Below are 22788 nucleotides of genomic sequence, written 5' to 3'. Positions count from 1 at the left end.
TACAAGTAATAGTTGTCAACTGTCCCTAATTTCCAGGCACAGTCCCAGGTTTGAAAGATTTGTCCCTGAAAATTCATCCCAGGAAATGTGACTAAATGTACAGTACAACTGTGCAAATGCTTCAGTGTATTCTTATTTAGGCTTTATAAGTTAATATTCATTCAAGAAGAGTAGTTAATATTACACTGTAATAAATTCATGAGAGAATGGGGGTTATAGTGCTGCAAAGTCCACCAAGGCATTATCGCACATGATCGGCTTACATGCCCTTTGTCAGCATCAATGCGATCCTGGAATATATTTTAGAATGTTGGAAATTAGGACATGATTGCCAATCTTCCTCAATTCCCAAAGACAATCCCAGGTTTCTAAATATATGTCCCTGGAAATATTTGTCTGTTTTTTAGTTTGACAAACGGACAATAAAATTCCTATTTGTCTGCACGTTATATGTAATTCTTACCATCTGTTCTTATCTTGTAGTTAACTTTTAATGAAAAGGCCTATTTAAATTGTAATCCCCCCACACATATACACACTATTATCATATTCAGTAAACAGGACATGATGGGGATTGATCCAAGGTCCACAGAGACATATTCCATAGCCTGCATAGATGCACTGACTGAGTAACAATGTGCCCCTGCAATTTTAAATGTTGCCAACTATATATACATATACACACACACAAACACTAATATATATATATATATATATATACATATATACACACGCACACACACAAGTTAACCCGTGCATGATACTCATGCATTCTAGTCAAATCAAGCTACTTAAGGTCTTATAAAGGTTCTTGTCATGCATTTGGGGCTAGGCCAGGCCTCCTCAGGGGAAGAGCGTTACTTCCCGACGTAAGCGCCCTTTTTTAACGTGATTTTGTCCACATATTCATCTTCATCGCCACATCCTTAATCTCCATCGTCTTACTGTTCTAAAACCTCTCGATACACAACGTTTCTGCTAAACACCTTATCGCTGTGCTCAATCAGTCTTCCTTGAAGGGCAGTATTTATAACCTGCACTTTCACATCACTGCTTCTCCGTACTCGTGAAAATACGACATACAATTGTCCATGACCAAACACAGGCTCTGGTAAATAAATACCCACAAGAGTTTGAGCCCTCAACTCGTAAATTTAGCATTTACTACCCCTCCCACGGGGGGGAAGGGGGGAGGATGGAAGTTAACTGACTTCACTATTATAATTTTTTTGTCAAATAATGTCAGTATACCAAATTTCATGTCAATTGGATGAGCTTTTTCTGAGAAAATAGTTTTTTCCACACACACACTAACACACACCGCTAGGCTTATATATATTAGATATATATATATATATATATATATATATATATATTATATATACACATGCATACACATACCTTGGCATATTTATTAAATGAGCAGGTAACTTAAGAGGCCCACAACCTAATAAATAACAAGTAAGGGAAAAATTATTGAGACTAACAGAACTATGAAATGTAAATCACATGAAGTAATCAGTGGTACAGTCTTAGTGTAAAAGATTAACTCAACAATAGCACAGTAGCATTCACTAAAGACAAAAGCTTTCCATAATGGAATTCAATGTAATATTTAGCAATAGCATGTAGGGAAATAATAAGTAACAACACTGATGAAGTGGTAGATTCAGCAATGGCACTACTCTCAGGAACAGAATGTATTGGGAAAAATGATAACAGCTTCATTGTAGAGCTAATAGACATATTAAACATCACACTCATTACTTAAATCACTTGTCTGGCGGGGATCTGGAGTGGCCAGCACTCACAATTAAACCTCCAGACACACACCCTGATCTGGCTCATACAGTGAGCATGAATGAAATAAAAAAAAAATAGAACCTGAAGAATGCAGACTCTGAGTCAGTAAGAGATGAGGTAGAGGCACATAGTGCTGCTAGTCTTAACAAAAACTATGATGAAGATAATAATGAAGTTTATCAAAGAGTCCCTTCATAATGAAGACAATGAAGATTACAACACTCCCTCTGAAGTTGATAATTATAATGTGGGTTGTAGTCCCAATAATAATAATTAAGAGGATGAACACAATGCTGTAGGTAGTAGAGCCAGCATTTGTAATATTTGGTAAGATAATACCGAGGGTATTAACCCCTTGAACAAAAAGCACGGGTATGTGCAAAAGATGAGGGAAGGAGGAGTCCGGCAGTTCAAGGTCAGAGCTCTACTCATACAGACAGCAGTACTAGTGTTAGCCGTGTATGTTACTCTGCTGTATGTAACAGGTTACTCACACTTGCTGTGGATACTGAGCAGTTCAGGAAACATGGATCAAAGGCCTAGATGGGGTCACAATGGCACTCATCTCAAGGCTGTTATGTAGAAGTTTTAATAACCTGAGGCACCTGGCAGCTTGTAAGGTTGGCAGCTTTCTCTGTCAAACATGCAGCATTCTCTGTAAGACTTGCAAAGCTCTCTACAGGATTTGTAGCCCTTTTGATTGCTTCTAGCCTCACAATAATGTCTTAGTCTTTCCTTACAGCACTTCTATCCACAGTCCTCACTTTCCTAGCAACATATTTTCTCTCTGGCAGCTGCGCTGCTCTTCTACTTCCATCAGCTCCGCTTGGTGAGACAGAGGTCCCAGGATTAGCCTACCTCCTCTCTGACTGTGCTCTGGCACTTCTCCTTCCTCTGCATTGGCGTTAAAATGTTCAGTGCTAATACCTTTTATCTTTGCACTTATACCTTAATGATTAAACACTTAATACCTCTTATCTAAAATAACGACACGGACACAAGATATAAGTTTGGCAAAAAGGGGCGTATTTATTTTTGTGGAAGAATTTTATTTTAAAACTCTGAATGGCGACGAGAGCGAAGCAGTCAGCTAACGACTAAACTTTAAACCAATCCAGCGTAAGGTGAAGCAATACCGCTGTCCCAAGACTTTACGGATCCCAAGTCTTTACGATTGGTCGGTACTAAACTTGGCGTCATCGTGACTGCCCCCTTCTGGACTCACATTGTCATATACGACCGTATATCCTCCGCCCCAGAGGCCAAGAGTCAGGTTACTGCAAAAGGGGCAGTGACGTGCGGCCAATTAAACGGTAGCACCTTCGATCAGCCGCTGACTGCATTGCTCTCCTACCCGCAGCGCCTTGACCTAAGACAAGGCCTGAATTTAGTATAACCAGCTTATGCCGGGCGGGAGGGAGGTATCTGGCATCCAGGACAAGAGAGAGCCAGCCCCCATCTCCCATGTAATTTATGCCCTCCTGTGAAACCACTCCCCCAGGAGTGATAGGCTGGCTGACACCAAATGTTTAACCCCTAATGCAGTGCTGATGAAATATAGCACAAAATTTTAATTGCCCTCAGCTTAGGGCTTCACTTAAACGAGTAGCCCCACCTATGGCGGGTGCCGATGCCATTTCCTCCTCCTCTGCTGTAACTTTACTCCGGGGACCCGGCCTCCCTATACAGGTGAGCATACAGGTTGAGGGGTTACACATATACAAGGGCTCAACATGCCTGGACGTCCACAAGCAGCCAACGAACAGGCAGCAAGATAATGCACAATGCTTATATCTACCATGTTTCTAATCCTCTGTATTCCCGTCCTCACCATGAAATTTGCTGGACAACGCTATTTCTTATTGCACAATGTGCAGTGCAAAGGGGGGGGGGGGGGATGTATAGACAAGAGGCAGTATTTTTAGACAAAGGTATTTATAGTTTGTGCTGACTTAGGCCATTATAGATTAAATCAAATGTAATGTTTGCACAGCACACTTATTAGGGGTGGGATTGATAGTGTCTATGTAAAGAAGTTGGTGTGGTGTTAATTGGGGTTATGTCTAATTTTCTTGTATAAATATTTATCTATGCACTGCACAGCATTGTAACATAGCATATTATATTTATCAATGAACAGCATATAACTGCTTTCAATATATATATATATATATATATATATATATATATATATATATATATATATATATATATATATATACATATATACACACACATGCACACATAGATAGATATATAATACAGCACAAACCATGCATTATATTAGTAGTTCCCAGGATCTAACTGTGTCCTGAAATATATTATAGCGGCAGTGTCCACAAGCACATTATGGTTTGCACTATTTCAACACAGTATTATAACACCATTAAGAACGTTGGAGGCATTGATGTAGAGGAAAGAACAGCACTTGTTAGCTCTACTTGAAAATTCTGAGTCCAGTGATTTGTATACTAAGCTTGCTATACTGTAGGGGTGATTCTGGACAGACAGTGGGGGCTATGTAAAGAAAAAATATATATAGTGTATATAGCATTTACTTTATTTTAAATATAGGAAACAACTGGTGTCTTCCCTCTCTAAATAATCATTACTTAATCTCAATTATCAAATGGGCATTAGGGATGTGCATGGGAGAAATGCCACCACTGAACCCCTAAACCATTGCAGCTGGCAAAGTCTGCGACAAACTATACATGTTTAAACTGGCACCTGCGCCGAATCCGCCAAAAAGATGTAGTTTTAACCACCACAGTACTGAGTCCTTTACACACAACAGTGAACCTGTTTTAAGCCTCAAACACTAAGCAACGTTAGTGTTAGTATCCAAACCCACCCAACCCACAGGTCGCTGTAATATCCATCACCTTCCTTTGCCCATTAGCCCATTATAGGGTTTATCAGCTACTGCATAAGAAAGAGATCATTCTACAATTTGCCAATTTTTAATTTCTTAGCATTCATATTTATATTACTGCCATCAATAAAAACAGACAATCAAATATCTTCTGCAAATATATATTGAGATAATTTGCCCTGAGCTAGTATTTAAGCAGGGAGATTGGTTGATACGCCTGTTTCATTTAACAACAAAACAAACACATGGTTGATGGTAATATGAACCATCCAGTATTTGTTTTTAATGAGCATCCCACATTAAAATCTCCATCTGCATTTATCATGACATTAGCAGTATGCTGTAATGCTTTAATCATGTGGCATATAACACAGAATTAAATGTTCTATCCTCAGACACATTCTGAGTTATTACTTTCTGAACATAGCTGAGCGTCTGGAGATGGGCGAAAAGGAAGCACTCATGGTTAATACGGCTCATGAAAGGACCCTCAGGTCTGAAATTCGCTGGTTTAATTAGTTGCTTACACCAAACAAGCTGTGGATTTTAGCACTCCGGAGTGCCTCACTGTCTTGCTGCTGAATCCTGCCTCTCAGCATTTTACCTTTCTTCAGTCCCCAGAAAGATATTACACCATGTTAATGATACGCGCCTGACCTCCTTTTACCTGATTGCACTGACGAGGCAAAAATACAATATGTTCAAGTCCACAACAGAACAGACGGATATGAGTGCTTGTTTTATAGCAATAGTTATTTGGGGGAAATAAACTGCCCCAAACGTTTTTTCTTTATTTTTTCCAAGCTCCAGAAAGTAACTTATGAACTCATGAAAAACACATTACTTTACCAGCAATCCCCTCAAAAGTTTCTTTCATTATTAGCTGAATTTACTTATTGATTGCTGTAAGAACAATACATTAAGGGGTGTATTTAACAAGACCTCTCCGTTATGAAGATTTTCAATAAAAAATGTTCTGTTGGCCAATTTATCATTTAAATGTCATTGTGACAGCTGAGCGACGCTCACTCAGCTGTCTGGCGACACTGACTGGCAGCAGTGAGTGCATGGTCCTTGTGGGCACTCATGGCTCAGCATGTAGGTTCACACATGCCCACTGGAACTGGAAGCCAAGACTTGGGCTTCTAGTTATAGGTTAAAAAAAAATCTTTAAAAAAAGAAAATGTAAAAAAAAATTGAAAAGAATTACTTTATTATAAAAAGGAAAAATGCTTTATTATACTAATACAGCATTTTTTGGTTTGCGGTCACTACTCCTACCCTCTTCCTGGCTGACACCATCATGACATGGTCTTAGCAATTAGAGGGCAGCAGCTGTCCATGGTACACAGGTTTCTCTAGGCTTTGCAGTCTTCACCGGCCAGGGGGCTTTGATAAATAGTAAACATCCCTAAACCTGTCAAAAACAGGAGAACTGATAAATAGTAAGGATGAGTGGGCTCGGATTATCGCAATCCGAGCCCCCCGAACAGAGTGGATCCGAGGGCGATCCGAGCACTGTTCGGGTATTTCCGGCGGGGAGAAACACTGAAAGCGAGGCTCAGACTCCAAATCCCGACGTCAGATCTAGCGAGACTCGGATTGTATAAATTCCCCGCTTGCCGCTTTTATACTTTGGGTTAGGTAACAGAAGATCATCACAGGAGGACCAACATGTGAGAATTTACCATCTTTGACTACGAACTTCTAAATGTGAGTTTATGTATCCATATCGAGAACTTTATATAGGCTGTGTTTTACTTTCCATTTTCTATACATTTGCTTTGCACCAAGGACTTTACTACCGATGACATTGTTCACTATTGTCAAGATTTAGTGAAGCTATTTGGGATCTATCTGAAGAACCTCCATACAGACTGCCCCCCTCATCTGAGGAGGCTACTATATACACATTAATATGAGAGGAACTTTGAACATTAGAGAATAACAGAGTATTTCTATTGGGATTAGAGATCTGGTCTATCATTAGCTACCCTAGCTGGAATCTGGATCACAGTTAGTTTTGCTGATTTCAAAGACCTTTTTATGGAATTTATTTGGTCTGGCCAGTACTTGTTTTTATGTTATGAATGATCATTTGTAAGTTTCGCTTTAAATAAATTTTTTACCCAAAGTTATTTAATAGTGATCCAGTCACACTACCTAATACTGCTTACATTAAATACTGATACATTTGCGCCTTGGGATTTATATATGTATTGATTCTTTTAAATAAGGTTGAGTTGCATATAACATTTCATGTGAATCAGAAGTCATAGTAGATCAATTAAATATGGTGATATTGGTATTCACATTTCATATCCAATGGGCATTGTTTTTAAATGTTTCTATTTGTGCCCAATGGTTAATAAAAATTTTTAAATGAACATATAAATTTTGGCATACTCTATTTTGCTATTCAGGCACAGTGTTATTATATGACATTATATAGGAATGGCTGTGGCAACCTAGATATTTTAGCCTATACATGTTATGATGTTCAGAATAGACTGGAAATTAGTGGAAATCAATGTTATTTAGGTTAATAATAGTGTAGGAGTGAAAAAAAAAACCAAAAATATGGATTTTAGCACTTTTATGCTTTTTTTTAAAAAAAATCAGAACCCAAAACCCAAAATCAGAACCAAAACCTTTAGTGGGGTGTTTTGGCAAAACCAATCAGAACCCAAAACCTCAAGCTAATCAGAGCCCAAAACACGAAAAGTGGCCGGTGCACACCCCTAATAAATAGACCCCCTAAGTATATTACTCTGACTGTGGTGTAAATGCAACCGAAGAGCACATAGGTGCTTATATAACAGAAATGGTGTTATAAACACAAAGGTAACCTATAGCAACCAAACAGAGGTTTTCTTTTATTTTCTTAACTGCACTAGAAAGATTACAGTTAAGGTCTGATTTGTTCCTATGGGCACACCTTACAACATACCTGTCCCCGGCAGTAGGACAGGGGCCTTGGCCACCTCACAGTGGGGGTGTGGTCACGTCACAACAACGGGGGGGCAGACCCATTAGAGATCTCCTCTCCTCCAAAGTTCCCACCATCCGTGGGAGGAACGGAGCCCTGAAATCGGGACTGTCAGTGTTTAGGTAAACCTGGCCTTGTGACGTTAACTAAACATGCTGGATGCCCACAGTGGGTGCTTCAGCGACATGTGCACATGTTGTACAACAATCACATGTCTGAATGCAGTCAAGGTGGGCATGGAAAATTACAGGGATCGAAGTAGTCACCCAGGATACAAAGGTTTTTACGTCTCTTAAAAGCAGGCCTAGAATTGATGCCCTGATTGTCTTATATTGGCCAAACAGTGGACATCTAATGACCAGTTCAGTATATATATCTGGTAAGATTACAAATATTGTGTAGTTCAGCAATCAGGCCAAACAACAGAATTATGCCCAATTAGTATGGTCAGGTGATGAACGTACACACATGCAGACTACATCATCAGCCAATCAAATTCCCTGACATGACGTAAGTATACAGTTTATCTCGAGCGGACTTTGATGGGGATTGCTGATTGTTTTAATCACAAACAAAACAATATGGTTGACACTGACCAAGTTGCCAGAAATGATCCCTCTTTCAGTGGCCCGTTTTATACAAAGTAGTGTACAGACAAAAACATCCCAAATATAAAGGTCAAAACACAGGATCTATTCACATGATTGATTAGCATTACATCATTGATCATGAAATGTGTCATATTGCTTTACAACATTGGCATACTCATGAGGAATACTCCAAATCACAATTGGTGCTCTTATAATTAAATAGCATAGAAACCACTGAATTATTGGAACAGAAATATATCCAGGGGCACTTAAGCTTATATAAAATATTATGTTTAATACATTTTCAGCTAGAATACAATCATGGGTAAATACTAAAGCTGCACAGAATACTGCCCAATAAGCCAGTATACCAATATAATTGTTTTAAGATTGTGGGGTATATTAACTCAAAGAGTCCTTTTGCTAGCGAAAATGGGTGTTTTCACTGGAGAAATTAATTGATTTTGGTTTGTCTAATATATTAATGGGGTTATCACTGCCTATTTATCTTGTATTTCAGGATAGCATTACCAGAAAGACAAACAGACTGGGGGTTCCCAATAAATAACCCTTATCGCTCTGTATATTTTTTGCTGTAGCAACTGAGAACTGCTCAGCTGCCGAGGTGTTAGTTATGTTAAATCGCAGCAATAAGTAATTATCACTGCGATAAGCCACAATAAAAAAATGTACTAGCTTAGGAACCACTATGCTATCACAGGATACCCCACTAAAGTTATAGTCGGTCAAGTATGTCCACACAAGAACAAGAAATTGACCTGGTCAGGGGTCTGTCGACATGATTCAAGATACTCCCAACCAACCTGTTTTATTTCTTGAATCAGTTCGACAAATCGGTTCTAAAATTCAAATTACTGAAACATAAATTTCTCAAATTGCAGAACCATTAAATAAATTCAAGAAAGTCAAAACAGGTTGACCATGTTTGAGCAGGTTCTACCATATTCAAGCCTGCTTGAACGTGCTTGAGCCAGGTCCCACAAGTACAAGCAGACACGATCAAGTTACATTTAAAGTTTGCCAGTTTTTTATTGTGAATGATGAATCTCGAATGCAAACAGTAAACCTTATAGCCTATAAATTGATTTGAGCAACTTCCATTTCTTTATAAACCGCAAACACAGTAGTGTTTAAAGTGTGACTTAAAAAAGCAAAATTTCTTTATTCATTAAATACATTAATGTGTTTTTAATTTTTTTTTCAATGTGAACATGAACCTGAAATTGCAAACCCACAGTTTGAATCCAAGACTTTGACGATTGTACCACAAACAGGTTTGGGCCTTTGAACCAATTCAATCAAATTACAAATAAGGCTGACATTTATGAGCATCTCTATGAGTGACTACATATATTGCAGCAGTGTGGCAGGGACAGTCCTGATCTGTGCTAGTTCTCAGTACTGAGAAGCTGGAAGGCATGGTCTTACATAGTACATCATACCTGCCTTCTTCCTCACTGTCCAACCAATCAGGTTTTTGTCCCAATCCCAGGACAGCTTAGAGATGTGCGCCACTAACAGGCCTGGATTAAGGGAATGGAGGCCCCTGGGCTAAGGGGGCCTCCATTCCCCCATGAGGCCACCCCCCTCCCCCCCCCCCCCTGGAGAGGCCCCCCCCCGCGATCCGAGCCGAAGGGTGAGACCCCCCCTGTGAGCAGAGCCACCCCCCACCCTCCAAGGCACTTACCTCCTTCTCCTGGCATTGCAGTCCTTCCCCAGCGCGCTGTACGCTCCTTACTGAGGAGACTACAGCGAAAGTGCTCAGCAGCATTGATCAGGCCGGGGGTGCACCCGCCCCCGACCGATCAATAATGCTGCTGAGCACTTTCAAGGGCCCCCTGGATGCCAGAGGCCCCTGGGCTGTAGCCCAGTTAGACCTCGGGTTAATCTGGCCCTGGCCACTAATGATTGCCCCATCAATGCCAAGCGTATCAGTGGCAGGTACACCCGGCATTTAAGGGGTGTTTTATGGGAGGGTGGCCCAGACCACACAGGCCCACGCCCGTGTAGTGTGGTCATCTCCCCATCTTGTGCCTGCACACCGTTCTGGTAAGAAAAACCTACAACTTGTGAGGTATGTCACATGGTATATATTTATGGGTTACCTCATGAATTGGACATTTTAATTGCACTGAGAAATGTATGTGTCGTAGATCACACTATTATTCACAATTGTCACTGCCTCTCCCCTTAGAAAAGAATACCCAATGTCGCAGTGGTAGTTTGCATACAAGACAGTGCCAAATAGTGGCTGGAGGCATACATGCTTTTACAAAGTCTAAAACAAATTATTAAAAATACTGCAAAGACTCAGGGATCTATGCATCAAGACTATCTGACACGTAAGAGATGCGGAAACAGTAGTTTGTAGTATGTTTACCATGCATTAACTACCTAACAGAGATTTCACAGAAATTTTGTCTGTGTAGACAAATACCGTGCAGCATCTCAGTCCACATAGATTACTATGGGGACTGCGATGTTCTGCAAAGCATCAAGCTTTGCATTGCGCAGATAAGTAACGTTCTGTCTTTTCCTATGAGATACTGCTGAAGCCTCTCTGGCTTCGCAGAATCCGATACAGTGTTAGTGCTGTGCGCATGCACACAGCACTTCGTCCTTAGCGCTGCCGGTAAATAGGGAAAAAAGGTTTGCAGGAGAGGGGTCACCGCGCCGGGACTCCCAGAGCATGGCATGGTGCATCTTAGCAGTGCATAAATATGTATCACTGCGATGTGCAGCAATGCATATTTAGTTGCACTGCATCTTATTGCAAAACAAAACAAAAGTTAAAGAAACAGCACTGTACTGGAAAACTATAAAGTTGGAGGGTATGTTAAATGTCTTCTCTGAGATCTGCCTCCTTTTGACTAGGGTTGGTCCTGTCCCATTTCCAATCTAAGCCAAGTGAATACAGCCTTTTGGTGCAGAATAGCTATAAATTCAATTGAAATTTGCAATAAATTTAAATACAGTAATTAAATTCATACTTGCCAACTTTCTAAAGTTGACTTCCGGGAGCCTGACGGGGAGGTGGGCGTGATGGGGGCAGGGCTCCAAAAATTTGCGTAATTTTGGACCTGCCCCTGTGACGTAATGACGCAATCGCGTCATTTTACGGCGGGGCCAAACGCCGCGATTCTCTGTGAATCGCTGCGTTTTGGACCTAATTCTGCCCACGTGGGAAGATGCGGGAGATTGCCACACTCTCCCGGGAGTCCGGGAGACTCTCGCGAAATGCGGGAGTCTCCCAGAAATTTCAGGAGAGTTGGCAAGTATGATTAAATCAAAATAACCTCACCTGTGCAACTACCCTTTGTCTTTACCCACTTCAAACTGTGTCCTCATTGTCTTCAGTTCTAAACTGACATTTTAAATTGCCAGCTTTTGACTACAAAAATGTAACTGACCCCTGATCGACCTTCTGTGGTTTATCGACGGCATGGATTGTCAATATCAACCACTTTGAGGACCTGTGGTTTAGATCATATTTAAAAATGAAATTAAACTATTAGGTCAAAATTCTGTTCTTTCTATATGCAAGGATAAAACAAGCCTTTATTTCATTTACAAATATTGCCATCCAAAATGATAACACACCTAACCCCAGCTGTAATGAATTGTCATGGCAGTGATAGGCAATGTGTATAAAGGAAGGCGGCACAGGGGTAACAAAAGGGCTGTGGAAAGGATGAAACGGCAGGAGAGGACACTAAAAATATCTACAATTTAACAGCCTGATAATAAATGCTTTGATGGGCAACATTTAATTGCTGTTGATTCCTCGGTGGAGTCTGGTACTAGCGCATACCCTTCACAACACTTTTATTTTATTATATCAGACTCCTAATAATGCTTTTAACCTGTCTACTGCTGACACTGTATTGTAGATTTAATGAAGAAAAGGTTGTTTTCATTGCTAGACTGTTAGAGCAGAATTTGGCAAAAAAGATACAAAAGCCAGTGGGAAAAAAAGTGTCTGAAATGCAACATTGGAATTTATTAATAGGTGTTTGCATTTTAAATAAACCCTGTACTAAATCCTCACCTATTCCAATAACATAAATTTGGTTGGGGGTGTAGAGTGTTATATAGAGGGATTATTAAAAGTGGAACAAGTTCTTTGATATAAAAATAAAAAACAAACCATTTGTCATAGTGACAAAGACCACGGGTCACGCCACTGTGGTGATACTATGTTTGGGAGTTTGGATTTTTTTTGCAGTAATATGTTTAATGCAAGCTTAGCCCCTAAATGTATTCCTAATTTAAGAGGAAGCAATTCATTGGCTGGAAAACTCATACATTATAGCCAACGGTTAGAAATATTTGAAGAATACTCGCATCTATGTTTAAAGGAGAACTCCATTTCTAAGCCCTACCCATTCTGGACTTTCACAAAAATCAGGACTGTCATACCCAGCATATAAAATTACCAGTATATCATGCCCAGCATATTATATCAATACAATGAAATGAGCAGCATATACATTTGCAGTGAATCTTTACTATTTTTGCATTTTCACATCTGCATTTTGGTTATTTCTATGTATTTATTGTACTTTGAGATGCCTTTCATTATTTGCTCACTATGTGGGGGGAATTCAATTAGCCGAGAATTGTCTCCAGAACGTCCGTGAAACACTTTGCGGCAGAGATTTGAAAGAAACCTCCGCTTATTTTTCCTTGCACCCCTGAAAAATGAGGCGGCAATTGTATTCCCCGCTGTGAATACACGGCAAATGCTTGAGGCTAAACATTTACCAAGCTCTGACTTGCATTAGTTAAGGCATTTCAATGGTTAGATAAACATGCACTGAACAGCAGTGATTACGATATGTTCCTTTCCAAAAAGTGGAGCGCAAAGCAGTTGAAACGCATGTGAAAAGTACACAGACAAGAACCGGAGTTGTACACACAGGTGCATCATGATACATTTCAAATGTATGTTGTACGATTGATAACACTGAAAACACCCATGTGAACAAACTCTTTCGAGTGGGGCAGCACATCTGGGGGTAAATGTATGAACATGCGGGTTCTTCAACACCCGCGTGTTCGGCGATTAAATTTCAAGCGGCGCTGCATTGTAAAGGGAAACTTCCCTTTACAATGCAGCGCCGCTTGAAATTTAATCGCCGAACACGCGGGTGTTGAAGAACCCGCATGTTCATACATTTACCCCCTGGAATCTATTTATATTTGAAGAAAAACATTTATTTGAATTAAAAAAATTTTTTTTAACAAAACAAATTAGAGCAACATGTATAGGAACATGTTGCCGAAAAATATAGGGCAGGTTAATAATTGGCATTTGTTACTTTCAAGAAATGTTTTTGATTCTTCTTTTTTCATTATTTAAATAACTATACACTTTTCACAGATTAGAGACTAAGGAGAAGGTGGACTGCCACAAGTTATAAGACCTAGCGGTACTCAACTAGAAATCGCACAGGTTCACTTACCTGGCTTTGCTGTTAGGTGAAGTTCGGGGCTGTTGTGGATCTCAAGTCCCAAGCTGGAAGTGCCAAATTTACCCGGGCGTGAAGTTTGACCATGTGTTCCTGGACTCTTCTAGAGCTAGAAGTGCTGGCTGCTGTGGTCCAGACGAGGACAGCCAGTTGAGAACCCCGTTCTTCAGAGTTGGTCACAGTAAAAGTTGAGACAAATAAAACACAAAAGACGCAATAAATGATGACATTACCTGATCTGCAGTACAACTTTAGAGTCCTGTAACCATACTCCAATGTGCCATTTTTATTTGATACTGCCCCCTCTACATAAACTTTGCTGCATTGAGAAGAAGGGAAACAGTACATTATTGAGACAATGTAGTTGAGTCGATCATTACCTTGGCTCAGCTTGTTTGTTTTAGATTTAAAACTGTATCAGACGCCCAGCAAAACAAAATGACATTCATACCTTATAGTCTCAATTAAAAGTGAATGTGGGAATATACGTACGTTTCCATTTTCTTTACTGTCCCTTTTATTTTGTTATAATAATGAGACCCTAATCACTAAAGTTTCACAAGCTTTACTGTATTATTAGCACTGAAAAAGAACTGAAACTTATACTGTTTTTTACAGGCAATCATGATTATTTTTTGAGGTACAATATTTTCTGCATTTCTTAAAACCACAATATAAAAGCAAACAAACCAACCATAATTGACATATAAAGAGGACTTGTGCAGTATGTAATGTTTTTTTCTGAATATGCTTCATTCACTAGAAAAATGATTTTGTTTCAAAAACTCTGCCTCCCATCCAATATTGCCCTTCAGCAGATGGTCAACATTACAAGCTGGCAGCTTTAGATTGGTTTGCTTTAGATGTTTATAGTAAAAGCAAGACTGCCATCAGATATCATTGGGCTCAAGTCAGATGGTAAGAACATGTTCCTACCTCCTGTCGGCACCCTTATACCCCTACAGTATTCATCAATCTTGTACCCCTGCCCCAACTTTGATCCTGAACCTCACCCCAAGTCACATAGGAAGATCACAGCATATCTCCTAACATTGTCCTGATGTAAGTCAGAACACAAAGGGGTGGGGGGGTACATGGCATTGTCACACTTACCATGTTTCCAGGGGTGTGCCATCTTCACCTAAAAAGACTCCTCCATTGCACCCAATACAATCCAACGGTGCCACACTAGGGACAAAAGTCATGGCTGAAAGGACAGCCCCCTCAGAAAGACATTGTGCAGCCTAAATTGGGATAGTTTGTGGGTATGTCACATCCATATGAATCTTCAACATCCAGACTTCTGATAGTACATTTTCAATTTTTAATTTGTTCTGCTAGCAACAGCACAAACTTTGCACTTAAACCTCTCATCACTCTCTATGGTCATGTCTAGAAGGGGGAGGGGGGTTCTAAATGCTTGATTTCAAAATAAAGCAAAGACAAACAACAAAGAAGTTTTAACTTTCCTACCTGAAGCACACAAACATACACATGCCAAGGTCAGTTTAGGACATACTTACCTACTCTCCTGAAATGTCCGAGACTCACAAATTTCAGGGAGTTCTCTCGGACTCCATTGAGAGTATGTCATCCTCCCAGATCCCGCTTGTCTTCCTCCAGAAGTGGGCAGGGTCTTGATGACATGATTCAATTGACTTGCTGCACAACAACACGATTTTATGTTATCACACCCCAGCATTTGTCCCTTGGGCATACACAGATGCCATCTAACCTATAGGTATGTTTTTGATTTGTGGAAGGAACTCAAGATCCTAAGACATGAATACAACTTTGTATTGAGAAGAATGGAGACTCGTTTACTACATACTTACCTACTCTCCCAAAATATCCAGATGAAAAGAACAAATGTAGACAAGTATGGTTTATTAAGAAGTGTAAACACAATAATAACAATGCTAAATTTCCTGATTACATTTAATATTATGAACAAAAAGGAGAAAAAAGCGAAGTTTCTGATATAAGGTGCACTAAATCTTCTAATAGATAATATCGATAATTACCATCCTATAAAACATAACTTTTATTGAGTAATAACTTAAAAGCGAAATATACTAAAATATAACAATTAAAATCCAATGGATATACATTTAATATTATACTGAAAAAAAAAATACCAACAGTGTTGCTTCCTAAAGAGTATTTCACTTTGATATGGTTGTAAAACTAGGGCTACCCCAATTCTTTAAAATGAGGACTTTTTTGTGTGGCTATTTCGTAGTAGGCCCACATCGTCACATACATTATGCTACTGAGGTAGAAAGAGTGATGGAGGGGGTAGAGGGGGCATGCTCTATTGGGCCTGACAGCTTCTCTGTTTGGTGAAGCAGCAATTACTGATTAACCAATCACTTGACTCTTATTTTTTCCTTCCAAAAGGTATGCATTTCCAAGGGTGAATTACACCCACTAAAGAATATCCACTTTCTGCCCTGCTCCTACAATGTCTGCCATATTGGAATGAATAGATGTAAGGGTAACGTGATAGGTTAATCATAGCCTATCACTTTACACTAACCATTGCTTCTTCAAATAGAAAAAGTATCCCCAGATTAGGTCTGCATTTTACCTATGGGTGTTGGGATGTGTTATAGGATTCTGGGTAACAGGAACATCAGTCCTGAAGGAGAATGTCACGGGGAACTTTAAGACAAAGCATTTGTCTGCAATATGCAGTCATTTACAACAAAATAAAACTGCACAGTGCAATACCTTCATACTTCCCAATATTTCCTACCATTCTGTAGAGACAATTTTTTGAAAGGTCAAATTTGAGAGTGGCTTTGAGGGAAAAGGCTGTGGCATTGGCAGATATGAGGCATGTCCCAATTTGTCCAAATTTTCCCACCACTAATGTTATTCATGTACTACTAGTAAAGGAACAGCATTTACCCTAAGTGTCTTACTCCATATTCAAGAACCGCCGTGATAGAGTTATAACAAGTTAGCACTTATAGTCACACTGATCTAATACACTATACATCTACCGCATTCCACCCATCCCTACAAAAAATAAGGAAATCTCAGCAGGCTCTAGGGGAACTCCCAAACTGCCCACGTTACCTATAACAACACAAATCCTTCTAAGGCTCCAGCTCCCCTGCCAACCGCAGAACGCGCTGGGTAATGTAGTACGGTCTCCTGCCATCTACAATCTACTGCTCCCATCCTGGAACTACACTTCCCAGGGAGCACCGCGCCAAGCTGCTGTTGTTGTGGGACAGCTGATTTCTGAGTGCGGGGGTAAGATGCTTTGTTGTTTCTTACAGGGTGGTGAAGTGTGGCAGGTTGTGTAGTCAGCGTGTACAAGGAGGTGTTAGGGAGGCTTATGGTGTGTACTGAGTACAATCTCGAACAGGGTGACGCTGTTTTTTCCACTTCAGTTGTCTGTGATGTGGATGCATGAGCGTTGCGCAGCAAATCTCCATCAGCTGTAGGCCTAATGTACAGTACGGACCCGAGAGTCTGCACTTTCATCACCACAATAACTTGATGCATACAGAGGTGTGAGGGTGCTGCAATATGTGACTGAGAGTTCAGTATCACACAAATCCATATAATATATAACATACACGTTGTATAGCAAATGCTCTCCCTAAAGAACACACAATTACATCTCTAAGAATATTATTATTGTTTATATAGCACCCAGTATCCTGTATATCAAAATAAAATACAAGTGTATTAGCAACACCTAATTTAAGTGGATAATTTCTTATAGATGGGCAGGCAAAATAATAATTATCTAATATACTTGAACCATTTTAACAAGCTGCTGGTATAAGGTAATCCTTGCATCTATGTCTGTTTTGCTTTTATTTAAGGTGGTGTCACCTGGGTGCTTTTCAAGCTGTTCTTGAAATCAGGAAAAAATGGGTCTAAGAATTCCTGCTGTAGTTGCACATTACAGGCAGTTTCCTTCTCACTTGTGAGCTTATCAGAGCTACAGCAGTGTCACATCTGATTTTCTCTAAAACACTCACATGTGCTTAATGCCGTGCATCATATGGGAGAGTTTTGCAGCTTAGGAAAGCTGTGTTCTAGTTGGAAACAAACTTTGCACCAGCAGAGTGACATCACCCTAACATGCTTTCCATCATGGAACACTTTCAAAATGAGTTTTGAGACACAAGTGGCCAGAACCTGTCTCTAAATTACTGTGCTCCCTCTTTTCCCCCTCCCTTTTATAATACCACTCTCACAAGTATGTTCAAAAGCGTATTAACATGTTATAATGCCAGCTTTGGCCTGTGTTTTAGACTGGCATAAAACGAGGGAGCACTGTACAGTGGATTGAATTGGACAAGAGCAAACAGAACCTAAAATGTAGAAATTGTGAACAAAGTTAGGTTTAGTACATTGATTAAGAAGTGTTACATGACCTCTATTATTCATGCAGAATTTAATTGGGATTACAAAGCTTGCTTTGAGGACCTAGCAAAACAGCTGTCAGAGGTTAGGGAACTAGTGCAGTAAAGTAATGGCATGTATTCAATTTATCCTTCTGAGAGCTGGAGGTGATCCAAGTAGCATGCACCCCTTGGCACAGTGAGCTAAAATGCTTTATTTACAATGCATACTTCTGTTAATATAATTGGTTTGATTTGGAATGTAGAGTGTAAGCTTAGAGGATGGGTGTATTATGGGATTCTGGGTAACAGGAAACCCCACCTAGGAGCTGGTGTCAGGGGGATTCTATAGGGAAACAAGTAGGACATACTTGCCAACTTTTCCTCTTTAGCTTCAGGGAGATCCCGGGGGAGGTGGGTGTGCCAGAGTGACAAATCGCATCATTTTGGCCCCGCCCCCTAAACGGTTGGCACAATTTTGGCCAATTACAGCAGGGGGCTAAGATAATGCGATATTTGCGCCATTAAGCCCCACCCCTGCCACTTATCTATTGCGGGGGCGAGAACCAGGAGGTTGTCCTGCTCTCCCGAGAGCCCAGGAGGTCTCCCAGAAGTGTGGGTGTGGGAGTCTTCCGGACATTCCCGGAGAGTAGGCAACTATGCATTAAAGAAAAGCAGCTAATGAATCTCTAGAGACTGAAGTGTCTTTTACATTTCTGTCTCCATTACTGAAGTCATGTTGTCTTACCTGTCAGTCTTTGATTACATCTTGGTCTCCATGAAAATGGCCTCCAACATAGGCATCAATACATGGACATAGGACACAATTTCTGAACTGTGTCATCCTGCCACAGATGACAAAGCCAACCACGTCTTGTACTGGCTCAGCATCAGGGAGAATGCTCCCTGATGGCTCAGACTCTTCAGGGAGTGAGGGAGATTAGCCCTATTTCAGGGAGTCTCCCTGACATTCAGGGAGAATTGGCAAGTATGAAGTAGGACCAGTGGAACTGGCAGCTAAAGCAACATCATGCTCTCTTCCCAACCTGTGCGGCCCCTCCTGGTGACAAGGCCCAGGATACCTGTCCCTGTTGTCTCCTCCTAGTGGCATCCTGGACAGCAGAGAAGTTTACAACTGAAGCCTGACTACTATTGTACACTATATACACAATCAGAGAAGCACTGTTAAATAAAAAAAATCGGAGAAAAATTCGAAAAACCACTACCATCCAATTACAAAAAAAATAAGAATACAAATTATCTGTGTGCATACTGTGTATATATTTGTGCATGTTTTGCAGAGAAAAAGCATTTGTGTCATTGTTATTAATTACTATCATCCATAGAACCAAGAAGTTGAGCGTCATGGAGGACACCCCCTCATATCAGGTGTCTTGTGTCAATTTCCTGAATGTTGCTCACACCTACATGCCCAACACCAAAGTGGAATGTCACTACACCTTGCCAGCCGGTATGAAGGGTTCCACCAGTGACTGGATCGGCATCTTCAAAGTGAGGGCGTGGTTCTGTGTTTTGTAAATTAATTGCCACATGTTGCCTGTGTGTTCTAATCCTGGTCGGTATAGATCTGCTACTATATAAGTTTGAATATATTTGTATGCATATTGAAAGCTACATTATGTAGACACCGTATGCACTGTTTCCATAACAGGTAGGAGCTTCCTCTATACAGGACTATGACACCTTTGTCTGGGCAGTGTCTTCAGAAGCACCTACAGATGGATCAGAATCTCACTGCAGTGTTCCGTTTCAAGGTCAGAAACTTGAAATGTTTACATTTTTACAAAAATAGTGACATATTATATTAAAAAGGAAACGCCTTTCCTTCATGCAAAACTATTTAAAGTGGATCTAGTGTACATCCATTATTCATTGATGTACAAGTAGCATTGACCATAAACAGCACAGTCAGCTTTAGAACATTTCCTCATATCCAAGAGTACTCCAGTTTTGGAAGTGAAGGGTCTAGTCGGCAATGCAGTGTACAATGTTACATAACTTTACAGTAAGTATTATAACTGACACCGAACACTAAAGCTGAAATCACACAAATACATCAACTTATGAAACAACCAGCTCATATGTGCGTTTTTACTAAATGTTTCTCGCCACACAGCCTATTATCTACCACGCCCTGGTGAGCAGCGGTATAATTTTCGTTATGTGGATCAGCATGGCATTGTGAAAGGAATTAGTGAACCTTTTGTGTTCAGTGAGCCACGGCCCGTAGACGACCTGGTCACCTTGGAGGATGAAGAGGCATCTCTGGATATGATCTTGGTTGTCCCAAAAGCTACCTTCTTGCAGGTACTTGGAAGTACTTGTTAAAGGTTTCCATTTTCATTTGACACTTACTCATAAGTAACCACCAAGCAGTTATTCCAGGTCATTTAGGGTCCATAGACTGTAACAGGGTCTATCCCCAGCATCATTTTGTACCCATAAGACCAACCAACAGCAGTTAGGTGTCGGTGTTTCTCAGAAGTCCTGACGCTTGAGGCACCAAAACAATATTTCTGCACTGAAGGTCTTTAATGTCTATTCCTGACACTATTTTGTCACCTCCTAAACCTGTATAACTATATATCCAATTCAATGTGTGATTGGAGGTGTCTTAGAGCACTTTAAGCTTCTTTTTCTCTAGGTGTATTCATGAAATCAGTCAGTATGTGTGAAATCTTTGGTCGTTGTGATATTTCGGTTTATTTACGTAGCTTTGTGTTGGCAGACACCCCTTGTCTAAATACTATTATGACTGCCATACTCTCTCCAATGACTTTAACCTTTGTGTTTAGATAGCCACCACCAGTAATGCACACGTATTAATTTGAAACTAAGCAAGTAGATTGTATGAGTTGATCGTCATATTCAGGTGTTCATTCATCACGGAACACTGTCAAAATGAATGACATCTGTGCTCACCAGATATAGGGGCATATTCAGTTAGGTCCAGAGATCACGGCTACGCTCCGGAATGGACAGCGAAGGTACTATATGGTACCGCAATAACGCAGATTTTCCGTTGCCCCCCCCCCCCTATAGGGTTGCGAAGGGAAATCCGCATTGTTGTGGAACCGTATTACCTTATGTAATCTACAGCCGTCGTGTAACCGCGATCTCCGGACCTATTTGAATATTCCCCATATAGTTATAGTTTACAGAAACGACTTCACTACTCTCCAAATATAAATAATTATATTACCATTTGCCAAATATAAGGAAATATTTTACAGGAGATTTCACACACACATATATATATATATATACATGTAATTTTTGTATTAAAAGGGAGTTTTGCTCATAAAAGGCCATATTGATGGATGATCTATATTCTAATAATATACTGTAGTGTACTGAGTGACCATTGTACCCCACAGCAACAGTTGGAGTTGTCCCAGCAGGAGAGGAACTATCTAATGAGAATTAGACTTGCACTGGAGGAGGAGGTGAGCTCTCTAAAGAAAAAAATCAAACAGCTTGAGGCTGCCTTGGAGACTTCTGACAATGAACATGCCAGGCTCAGCCACCAATACCAGGTACACATTTACAGATTTCATTTTTTTATATATACTTTGCCAGGGAGGATATCAGGCATTCCGAAGTACATAGGAAACAGCCAATGAGACCTCTCCCAATATTGACTTAGGATAGGAATGGGTATCCTGGAAAATGACATTTGTTGTATTAATAATCAGCTCAGAAAGCAGACTGTTTGGGGAAAAATAAAGATGTAACACTAGAGATATAAACTATGACGATGACTACTGACCTTTAGATTAAGTTTAGATTGGGCAGCACGGTGGTTTATTGGTTAGCACTTCTGCCTCATAGTTCAATTCCCGACCATGGCCTTATCTGTGTGGAGTTTGTATGTTCTCCCCGTGTTTGCGTGGGTTTCCTCCGGGTGCTCCGGTTTCATCCGACACTCTAAAAACATACTGGTAGGTTAATTGGCTGCTATCAAATTGCCCTTAGTCTCTCTCTGTCTGTGTGTGTGTGTGTGTGTTAGGGAATTTAGACTGTAAGCTCCAATGGGGCAGGGACTGATGTGAGTGAGTTCTCTGTACAGCGCTGCGGAATTAGTGGTGCTATGTAAATAGATGATGATGAAGTGTAGTCTCTCATGAGGTTGCTCAGCACATTATGACAGTAGTGGCCAGGGACATGTACTCATTTTTGAAAGGGGAGATATTTACATGTATGCACATTAAATGGCAACTATGACAGAGTCAAGCAAAGGATTTTCATGGGTGGGATCCCAGCATTTTTGTCTAATGCCACATTAGGTTTTTGGTGTATGCATGATATTTAAATACGCCTGACATGCATATAGTATCTAAGCATCAAAAGATAGGACAGTAGGTAACAAATGTATGTTGTGACACAATAGTCATTTCTTTAAAAAATGTGATCTGTGATATAGATACCTACACTGGGCAGAATTTAAATAATACAAAACTCCTTCATCAGTACCGATAATTCAAAATACAGTGCACGTTTAGAGTGCACTTTAAATATACACCTCTATGCATAAGTCCCACCATAAGGCTTCATCTACATTTTATAGGCTTTTAACTCCAGTCATTTCCTCATTTCTTTACAATGTAGTGCACTACACCCTTTTGTTGGGCATCGCTCCTCAAGAGCG

The 22788-nt window shown here is 40.2% G+C and overlaps 1 protein-coding gene and 1 long non-coding RNA gene across 2 annotated transcripts in view; both read left to right on the top strand.

Moving 5' to 3' along the window:
- The first annotated feature begins 3443 nt into the window (after positions 1 to 3443).
- LOC142140135 (uncharacterized) lies at positions 3444 to 14236 on the top strand. Its single transcript, XR_012688301.1, has 2 exons — positions 3444 to 3492; positions 13662 to 14236. It is a non-coding gene; the product is annotated as an uncharacterized LOC142140135 (long non-coding RNA).
- A 2671-nt stretch (positions 14237 to 16907) lies between these two features.
- Positions 16908 to 22788, top strand: part of CALCOCO1 (calcium binding and coiled-coil domain 1) — a 41451-nt gene continuing 35570 nt past the window's right edge. Inside the window, exons 1-5 of the mRNA XM_075199218.1 lie at positions 16908 to 17013; positions 19466 to 19631; positions 19792 to 19894; positions 20257 to 20447; positions 21518 to 21676. Coding sequence (XP_075055319.1) covers positions 19485 to 19631; positions 19792 to 19894; positions 20257 to 20447; positions 21518 to 21676 — 600 coding nt within the window. The 5' untranslated portion in view covers positions 16908 to 17013; positions 19466 to 19484. The remainder of the gene's footprint in view (positions 17014 to 19465; positions 19632 to 19791; positions 19895 to 20256; positions 20448 to 21517; positions 21677 to 22788) is intronic.

The sequence above is a fragment of the Mixophyes fleayi genome, chromosome 2 (assembly GCF_038048845.1).
Source record: "Mixophyes fleayi isolate aMixFle1 chromosome 2, aMixFle1.hap1, whole genome shotgun sequence".
NCBI classification, from domain to species: domain Eukaryota; kingdom Metazoa; phylum Chordata; class Amphibia; order Anura; family Limnodynastidae; genus Mixophyes; species Mixophyes fleayi.
The sequence above is the reverse complement of the archived record's forward strand: the minus strand, read 5'-3'. Positions and strand labels throughout refer to the sequence as shown.